The sequence below is a fragment of the Tasmannia lanceolata genome, unplaced genomic scaffold (assembly GCF_043159265.1).
Source record: "Tasmannia lanceolata isolate RefF3 unplaced genomic scaffold, GAP_Taslan_0.1 ptg000015l, whole genome shotgun sequence".
In the NCBI taxonomy this organism is placed as follows: Eukaryota; Viridiplantae; Streptophyta; class Magnoliopsida; order Canellales; family Winteraceae; genus Tasmannia; species Tasmannia lanceolata.
In genome coordinates this window covers 37,271,677-37,282,034 of record NW_027518692.1, presented here as the reverse complement: position 1 = coordinate 37,282,034, position 10,358 = coordinate 37,271,677, and the positions used below count along the sequence as shown (strand labels likewise).

Sequence of the window (10,358 nt, the reverse complement as noted above, 5' to 3'; positions counted from 1 at the left end):
GAATGTAGAAATCTACTTGTTTTGGATCTTTTGGTAGATGCACCCTAAAATATATTTTTTTTTCATGTCAGAACTAATTGTGCCTACTAACTGGAAGAAATTTTGAAACGGCTCTGCTTAATTCATTTCTGTTTTTTTAGATAGAATGGCATCAGGATCATCAACCTTCAACAAGAAGAGCGGCATTTTTAAATGGCAGAAAGCGTGTTGGAATTTAATGGTCTGATCTTGTGACTTAATAGAACCCGAAAAAGTGTTACTTGGAACGAGAACCTTTTTCTGTTGGAAATCAGAAATCTAAATAAACCAGTACTTATCTCTGTTGTAGAAAACGTTTCTGGAAAACCCGATTAAAATGAAGAAGGCTGAGTCGTGTCACTGGTCACTCTCCTTAAGAATCGTATCCGCCTCCTACCGGTGCTACCGGGATCCGCGAACTGATGCTCCAAGATAAAACAGCCAAAGTTAGCTCCAGTCCACGTGCACTCGCTGACTGGTCCACCCAGAACCACCTTGGAATAGTACTCAAACACAGAAAGATCGGAGGAAGAAGATGATGAAAACAGAACAAAAGTTGCCTTTGAAAATCAGAATTCGTGTACATAGATCTGTTTTCCAAACGGTGTTATTCTCTCCTTTTTTATAGATGATGCTACCATTTGTGTCTTAAACGGTGTCATTCTCTCCTTTTTATAGATGATGCCACCGTTAGTGTCTTAAACGTTTCTCTCCCAACAGAGTCACAAATATGATTGTTGGATACTTTAATTGTACCCAAACCTCGGACCACTCCTGGCGAAGCGAGGCGCGCACGCGTGTGTTATTTACACATTGGCTTGTGCTCTTCTAAAAACTCAAGATCCAACAAATTCTAAAGCCCTTTGAAGGTCCAAGCCTTTCTCCAATTTTTCATCTTATATGGATGAGAAGAAATTTCTTCCAAAGCAATGTGCGACTATTAATTTGCCTTTGGTTTGGAGAGCACAACATGCATACACACATTCCAAGGTTTTGGGTTCAAGTCCTCATTCAATCAAATGACATTTGCTTTCAAAATAAGAGGAGGAAACTTTAATTTGAATCTTCCCTCCAAATTTTAAACCCAAAAAAAAAAAGCATCTTTGACTTTTCAACTTAATTTTTCTTTTAAAATTTCTAAGAAAGTGTCCTTGGAACTTTTATGTAGAAAGTTGGCGACTCTTTAAATAGCAGAAACTACCCTTTATACCTTTCAACTGTTCAAGAGGTTTCAGCCAAGCCTTAAAAATCAACGCCAAGTGTCAAAATCCCAAATGAACAAACAAAATCCCAAATGAACAAACGGGGTCCATTTTTCCTGCACCTACTCTTTTATCTCTCCATCTTTCCCTGGTTTGGAACCCGAAAAGTTGACAAGACTAGGGAGCATGTGCAATGTAGTATTTCCCAAAAACACATCTATATAGCACTCCCCACAAAAGGCTAATGAGAATAGTTAATTCATTTTTGAACTTTCAAGTCTTATGTTTGCATGTGGAAACCTTTTGTGGGATGAGTTGAAATCAAAACACAAAAGAAAATTACGAGCAGTCGTGGGGCCCTCAAAAAGGCCTTCAGTTTGCACCAATGTTGTCTTGGCATCTCTGTCTGCTTGGCAATTCACTAAAACAGAGTTCACTCACACCAGAAAGTCGTTTTGTAGGGTACAACACGATATGGTGTCTCTTCTTTTTTCATTTTTTTAGGTTTTGTTTTGGGGGTGTGAGTTGGGATCAAACCCATTACCCGTATACATCAGGCTCAACCCTTTCTGTGTGTTTCCTTCTGATAGTTCTGCTACAATTATTTAGCGGGCGTCTTACAAGCCATCCAAAAACATGTGAGCATGAAATCCAAATAATTGTGCAAGAAACATTCAGAGACTCTGTAATGGAAGGATATCCAGTTATGTTTCATAAACTTACCCCTAAATTGGACAACTGGGCAGAGAGAGAGAGAGAGAGAGAGAGAGAGAGAGAGAGTTGAAGCACGGGGAACGTAAGAGCTCAAAGTCACCAACATTTTTGGTATCTCTCTTATAAATTTGTGTAGCATTGACAGTCCTGAAGAGAATGGTTGACTATCCCTCGAAAGGGACACCAGTCTGCGTCCCGCTCACCAACACCCAAAATCTAGAACAACACTCGAAATGATCCGGACAGCCCATCTAACATGCTCCACCATGAGCATTCTCATATATATGACAATTCCTACTGCAAGATTGATACTGGGTGCAATGAAAACATGTAGATTAGAAGTTGGGTAGGAGACAACAAGATCAATGAAAATCACATCCATTGGAGGGTCAATGCTAAGTCCTTGTTATTTTATAACTTTTTCCAACCACAACCTTAATTGCAAGTTCAGGATAACTGGATAGGGTTGAAGTTTATTATCCAAAGCTTATCCCAAAGTTGGTCAGTCAGCACAAATGCATGGGAATGCGTATCCTGAATGGAGTCTATAAAAGGAAAATGAATGTGGGGTTTGGAGATGAACTAGGAGGAAAGGTTAAGAGAGAAGAAAGAGTTGTGAGTGATTTTATCCTTGCAGAGATGGAGAGGAAAGGTTCAGCAATTCTTATGTTGTTGGTTGTGGTTTTGGCCTTCTTTGCTACTATGTCTGTAGCTCAGGAATACGAAATAGGCTTCTCTACACATGGTAATGCAGATGTTATACTCTCTCTCTCTCTCTCTCTCTCTCTCTCTTAATTGGCACTTCCTTTTTAAGGAAATGATATCAGCAAAACCATGTTTTAATAATTGCACTAACTCAGCTTGTCTTTTCTTTCTTAACTAGCTTGTTAGAGTTTTTTGGGAACTGTAATAACCTTCGACTGTTCTTTAAATAATAAAAGACAAGAGTTAATGCAATTATTAAAACATGGCTGGGTTGATATTATTTCCTCCTTTTTTGTTTCTTTATGTAATGGCCGCCTTGTCTTCATTTTTTTACCATCATTTTCTTGCTTAACTATGTTATATAATTGTGACTATATGTTCTTATTTCCATCTTTTCAGGCAGTGGCGTTGCTGCGACTGATGGGGAATGCTGTGATCGGTGCATATGTCTTCGGACATGGCCACCACGATGTCGATGCTTAGATGAGAAAAGTTCTTCTTGCAGTTCTTCATGCACAGAGTGTCAATGCGATTCGTCTGATCCTCCTCAGTGTACTTGTGCAGACTGGAAGGATCACTGTGACCCACCTTGCATTGCCATGGCTAAGGAGAACTAATTATAACCATCACCTACTTGCAGTTGCACTACTGTTCTATCCGAATAAAAATAAAATGCAGTATGTAATGCTAGCCTCTTGTGATGGGTTTCATCCTTTCATGTAATGGGTATAGTCAGTTAATCTAAGCAGTCTTTTCTGTTGCTTTGCATGTTGCAATTCGTGATGGGTTTCAAGTTTTCATGTAACAGGTATTATCAGTTAATCTAAATACTCTTTTCTATTGCTTTTCATGCTGAAAGTTTATTCATTGTCTGCTTTGGCCGTTTTTTATTTTGCCTCATAAGTCATCTACATTTTGAAACACTGGTTTACATCTTCCCAAACTGAACAATCCTTCCTTGAACCATCTCAAGCTCTTCCCACTTTAGCAGCAGGTCACCTATGCACCCCAGCACTTGCACTAGAAACACTGGTTTACAGATTCCCTTTCACCAAAAGTTTTTTTTTCAGATGGATCCCTTTCAGTTTCATCAAATATTAGCTAGTACTCGTAGCATCATAGATCACTAGTTTTTTTGGATCATTCGAGTCCTTTGTTTTCCCTATCTAGTTCACTCAGAAATTGATATAACAGAACTGGATATGCATAGGACAGAAAGTGAATTGATTCGTCTAAGAGTATCATGGGACAATGATCACATAATTGGTTCCAATACAGAAAAACTGGTAATATGGTCTCTAAAAAGACAATTAAAATCGCAAAGAGTGAAAAAGAACAGATCAATCTTCTTCCTCGGCCTCATTCTCGGCAATGTTGAAATAACGGAGCTCATACATGTTGCGGTCTTTGTTGGAAGCAATGACTCGTAGCCAATCCCTCACATTGTGCTTTTTGAGGTACTTCTTGGTTAGGTATTTCAGGTACCTAGATCACAACCACAGAAGAACAAACAAATTGATAAGAAATGCATTTGATAATGTTGCACAGCATTGCAAATAGCATGGAAGGGCAAAGTAAACAGCAACAAGAAAGATAGCACGGCTGTGTTAAACACCAAGCCAACAATGCAGTGGACATTGTGACATAGCAAGTACAAAGAAATAGAAAGGTGGTGTCTAGCATTGTCTCATACATTTTAGCAAAATGTATAACATAATACAGGTTTATGAAGCCTTCAGCCCAAAGAAACAAGAATGACACAAAAGAAAGTAGGTGAAAAGTTTGCGATTGATAGTCCTCAACTCAACTCAACGCGATTAATAGTCTCCTAAGTAAAAAAAAGTGCAATATTTTAGTTTGGGACATGATATCAGCACAACCATTTTTGATATTTTCACAAACCATCTTGTCTATTAGTATTTAAAGAGCTGTCAAAAGGTTATTACATTTCCCAAAAGCTCTCACAAGCCAATTAAAGAAGAAAAGACAGATGGGGTTTGTGCAAATATCAAAATAGGGTTGTGCTGATAACACTTCCCCTTAGTTTTTTTTTTGGATTGGGACTCTTTTATATTTATTTTTATTATGAACTATAGTCCTGAGTGAAATAAAAGTAGTACATTATTTTAGTTTTTTTTTTTGGATTGGGGCTCCTTTATGGATTGTTATTATGAACAACTTCTAATCATTAGATTTCGGATAAATGTTGATCGTGTTGTTAACATCAATCATTTATTAATTGGAATCCATTTGAACAGATCAAGGAGGTTAGAATTGTCAGAATATTAAACCAATTAACTTAGTGCAATAGATTTTTTTATAATTATTATGATGAAAATTTATCAAAAGCAAGGAAATTAACAAAGCACATACCGAGATGGTCACAGGAAAAAAGAAACAACACAACAAGCTCAGACAGCTTCATCTAAGGGGGAAATATCATAAGATGGAGCCAAAGAATCCGCATCAGAATTTGCATACTTGCAGCTAAGAAAAAAACTATATCTATCATTCAAAAAGAAAAGAAAAGAAAAACTATATCTGTAGTTCCTGTGATGCACTTGGAGGCTGGAGCTTGTCGGCACAATTGAATTAGAACCTTTATAAACAAAAACTAATTCAAATAATCCAAAATACTTTTTTCCTACAACAAGATCTCAGTTCAACAAATCTCAGGTTTCACTGAAGACGTCAGGGGGGGCTTGAAAAACTTATATTGCCCTCGATCCTCATGAATTTCATCATGGAAAAAAGCTCAATCGAGAGGGAATGGAGAAAAAAAACAGAAAGGAGCATTCAAACTCTAAGCTGAGAGATACTCCCCCTCTCCTAAGCATTTGCACTTTTTTCCTGTAAGTATATAAGGTTTTCCTGCTAAAATGCCTTTATCACAAACAGCTTTCTTTTGAGATACTAACGCCCCATCCCTAAGGAAAGCTAGCTCAACTAGTGAATATAAGAGTTACTATCATGACACAGATGAGTAGTGTGAGAATTTTATTTACAATACATATGATGATAAAAATTACGGACCAGCAAATAATACTTACGAGTATGACAATGGAGTGCATAAAAGTTACAGATTGTGAATGCTGACTATAAGCAATGTATTGTTCATATATTCTAGCTTACATTGGGTTTCAGCATTTGTATTGCTTCCTTATTCATTCTTTTTCTTTTTCCTTTTCATGTTGGGTTCTCTCGTCCCCTTTTGTGTTCTTTTTTTTATACTTTAATGAATTTTCATAAATTCTCAAGAAAAAAACAGAGAAAAATGAAATGATTCTCCACATTCATCAGACATCCTCACAAAAGAAGGATAACAAATTCCAGACCCATCCATAAGTACATTTTTGTTAAAATTATGTGACAAGCAAATTCATCAATATTCAATATTGTCATTTGTAATAAATTAATTCAAATAGCACCAGATTAGTCTACTTACATGAGTTACATTTTATAAGATCTGCAATGTAAGTAATATATACTATATAGAAAAATGCAACGATATAACTTATTTTACATGTTAACAACATTTTATGCACATATCAATGCCCATAAAAAAACTGTATACATGATAGCATCATAGTTACCAGAGTGGGAAGCGAGTGCAAGAATCGATGCAGGAAGCGAAAGCGGGTATCGAAGGGTTTAGAAAAGAGAAGTGCATGAAGCAAAATCTCTATCAAAAGTAAAGAGAAAACAAGTGGGAAGCATCATTGAAAGTCAACATGAAGCTTCTTATTAATAAAATGTAAGGTGCCACCCCCAGGTTCCTAGATAAATTTCGGGTTTAAGAAAAAAAGTTAACATGAAGCATGTAATTAGCCGCATTGGAAGCAAATAAGAGTGTAGTTTCTAACAAAACAAACCTCACTCAACAATTGGCAGCATATTAAAAGTTACGATAAAATGGTGAAATTGGTCTATTCAAGAAGTCAATCTGAGTAGATTTTTTGGCCATCTTTGAATGACTATAACTTAAGTCATTTTTTAACAAAATCTAGAGAAATTTGTGTCCAAATTGAAGCTCCGGAAGTCTAGTTAATAACAAGATAAACCTCACTCAAATATTTACAGTATTTTGAAAGTTATGGCCAAAATGGTGAGACTTGTTTGTTCAGAAAGTCAAGTAATGACCTTGTCTGTTCTAAATTTAGTATCTCAAGATCAGAAAGACGGACTAAGCTGAATTTTTGATATGATGTAGTTCTCAAAAAAAAAAAGTGCACAATAACAATAAGTACGTAAATTTGGGTAATGGCTTCATCTTCCAGCCCAAAGCTTACTGGTTTTAATTGAAAAGGTCTCAGAATTTACAAAGTGAAGGATTTAATGTTATGTTGTAAGACTTACACCTTGTTTATGTAGGTAGTGTGCTATAATTGTTATAAGTGAGCTGACATATTCAATTGCATAAAAGTGAAGGTGGAGTAAATGTGAAGTGCAATTGCAAGTGTATAATTATTCAATTGTGCAAGCGTTATGAGAAATGTGAAATTGTGATTGCAAGTGTATATTTATATACACGATTTCTATGGCATGACTATGTGCTTGCAAATTAAATTTGGGTGAATTTAATTTTTTAGTGAAACAACTCAAAAGCTATTAATCTTTGCGAACCTTAGCTGGTAATTGATTATCATTTGGGTGTGTTAATCTGATCATGGACTGAAGGGACTGTTTAAATAAAAAGTGTAGGCACTTTATGCTCCCAAAAGATCTCTAAAGAATCAGCAAACCCCAGCATGACAGTTAACTATAAAACGAGCAAGTTATAGTACAAAAAGGAACTGCAACTCCAGCAATGAATTCGCTGACGAAATTTTAGAGGCATAATCAGCATTCAAAAGAAGAAACGCATAGGGAAAACAAATAGGGAAGGCTTGAATTCCACAGAATTTCCGATATCTGCAGTCACATTTCATTTAGGAAAAAATACCAATTACAGGTTCACCAGGTAAGACTAAACCCTTTGCAGAAGGTAAACTCTGACAAAATGCTTACTAGCTGTGCATTAGAGAAAATAGCACTCTTTGCTCTACTAGAAACGTAAAAAGAAGAAACATAACAGAAAAACGAATATTATGCAAGGCTTGAATTCCACAGAATTTCAGATTTCAGCATGGCAACAATTCATTTAGGCCAGGTTCACCTTAAAGTTTGAGAATTGATTTTGGGTCCAAAATTTATTGTTGGACTTAAAATTGCATTTAATTTTTAGTCCAATGATCAGTTTTGGAGTCGAAATCAATTCTCAAAAATCCAAATCAAACAGGACTTAGTAAACAATATCAATTATGAATTCACAGTGTGAGACTACCCGATAAGGACAAAGTAAACTCAGACAATATGCAAACGACCTGTAGATCAGAGACATTAGCACCCTTCACTCATCTACAATCGTTCTTTTATTGTACAGATAATTAATCTCTGTGATTTATCATACATAGGGGGTTCAAATAAGCCCACAATCCAATATCTCATTTAGTCCAGTTCTTAGATTAGTCCAAAGGGTCTTTGTATTGTTCCAATTTCAAACAGTTATTCCGCACTCTACCCATCTGAAACCAGCCACAATAGTAGCTATTGACTAGGTCCCAAACTCAGTTTGACCCAATCTGAGTCAGGTCTGTCCAATTCTACATCAATCAATTCGACAAAATGCCAATAAGAACAGAAATAGCCACTAAATCTATGCAAAGAATCCAACAAGAACAGATACCCAAAAAGCCCAAGAAAAAAAAAACAAGGATAAATAACATGAGATTTGTGTCGTGAGTGTGATATTTTTCTGATATACCTCTTGGAGACAGGGTTTTCGGATGTGACAGAGATCTTATCCTTAGTTCGAGAGATGGAGATGGAATCTCCTAGGGCTCCAGCCTTTCCACCGACTTTGATCCTTTCCTGTAAGAACTTTTCTAAGGATGCGATGTCCATGATCTTGTCCTCCACTGGCTTCGCACAGTCGATCGTGAAACTCGAACCTTTCTTCTTACCACCGCCCTTCGGACCACTACCTCGACTCATCTTTTCTTCTCTTTTTCACACTCCCTCTCCTCTCCGTCCTCGCACCACCAATAAAACCCTAACCCTAACTAGTAATAATTATATATATGTCGTTCCTGTTTCGCGGCAAGAAGCCTTTGATTGATCTGAACCGTCTATCTGGCCTTGCTTTTTAAGAAATTCCACCCATTATTTTTGCAAAAAAGGTCTTTACTTTGCTTTATTTGCAAAGAGAGTCTTCAAGTTTGACAATTTTCAAATAAGCGGCGTTACATTTGAGAGAATTTTGCAAAACAGGTCATGCCATCAATTTGTGACCAAAATAACCACTATGGATTGCTTTTTCAAATAAGCGGCGTTACATTTGAGAGAATTTTGCAAAACAGGTCAGGCCATCAATTTGTGACCAAAATACCCACTATGGATTGCTTTTGACTCGAATAAGGACAACAATCTACTATAATAAGCTGGGAGTAAAGCCCAGGCGTTTTTTAATTTTCTCAAAACTCTGTCGAATTAACACCTCAGCTGAAATAGAGAAATGCCTAATATGCCCTCACATTCCCACGCCTTTAAGTTTCAAATACCTCGTGGGGCCCTCAAATCCATATCACCTTTACACGTGAGAATTACTCTTTCATCATTAACCCCTTGGGTGCTATCTAACATCTATATCTTTGAGAAATTATTTGAGGGTAAATTCGTCAATTGATTTGTCATTTGATACGAAACGTACCAACACGGGATACCTGATATGACAATGAAGAAAAAAGTACCTGCATATGACAATTACGGAATAAACTACCAAGAAGAGGCATAGACATATGACAATGATGAAAAAAACTACTTAATATTACCCATGCGGGACAACTTGCAAAATATTGACGGATTCCAGGCACCTGAAGATGAACAACAATTATGGAAACCTCGATCGATTGGAGGGCTATGATCAGCCTATGGAAATGACATTACGAGCACAACCGATTGATGTTGTGTGCCATCACATGGACGGTTTGGATCAACCTATAATGTGGTTCGTACAGTTCTTTGTCTGCATGTGCATCGATTGGAGGGCTAGGATCAGCCTATGTAAATGATTTCACGGACACAACCGATTGATGTTGTGTTCCATTACATCAATGGTTTGGATCAACCTATACTGTGGTCCGTAAAGTTCTTTGTCGGCCTATAAAACTTTTTCTTTTGTATTTTTTTCATTACTTGGTAAGTGGTTATGCATACTTTTTTGCTTATTGTTTCTACATATTTTTAACTTTTTTTTGTATCATATTCCTTTTTTTTGCCGTGTCGTGCATCGCACGTCGGGTCTTACTAGCGTACTTATAAGCGAAAAGATATATCCGGCCCTTTTGATTACTTCAGACAACCAACAGCAGTGTATCAATGAGTTCAGATAATCAACGGGGCAGATTGCCACGTGCACTGGCCCTAGCTGTCCCAGGTAATCAAAAGGGGCGAATATATCACTTCCCAAGACAAAGATAAACTTTAAAAAGACCAAAATCCCGTGATGCTTAATAATATGCTTTGATATGGTGGATACCCCTAACCCAACTTAAACAGTTAAACCCATCCATCGGGTGGAGCCCACCATTTTGCTTCATGTTTTGATGGAGTGGGTCCCAGGATATCCACCGAGCCCATGTATAAGGTGGGGCCCACCATTTTACACCTCGTGGTTTGACA

At 37.0% G+C, this 10,358-nt stretch overlaps 2 protein-coding genes across 2 annotated transcripts; one reads left to right on the top strand and one right to left on the bottom strand.

The window, feature by feature from the left end:
• Positions 1–2,492: 2,492 nt before the first annotated feature.
• Positions 2,493–3,256, top strand: LOC143891981 (Bowman-Birk type proteinase inhibitor C-II-like). The gene is made up of 2 exons (XM_077396464.1): positions 2,493–2,679; positions 3,039–3,256. The coding sequence occupies exons 1-2, from the start codon at positions 2,493–2,495 to the stop codon at positions 3,254–3,256; spliced, it is 405 nt and encodes a 134-aa protein (XP_077252579.1).
• Positions 3,257–3,848: 592 nt separating this feature from the next.
• On the bottom strand, positions 3,849–8,738 carry LOC143847039 (large ribosomal subunit protein eL22y-like). Its single transcript, XM_077355708.1, has 2 exons — positions 8,443–8,738; positions 3,849–4,124 (listed from the first exon to the last, which is right to left on the bottom strand). Exons 1-2 carry the CDS (start codon positions 8,670–8,672, stop codon positions 3,980–3,982), a joined length of 375 nt encoding a protein of 124 aa, XP_077211823.1. The 5' UTR covers positions 8,673–8,738; the 3' UTR covers positions 3,849–3,979.
• Between the last annotated feature and the right edge of the window lie 1,620 nt (positions 8,739–10,358).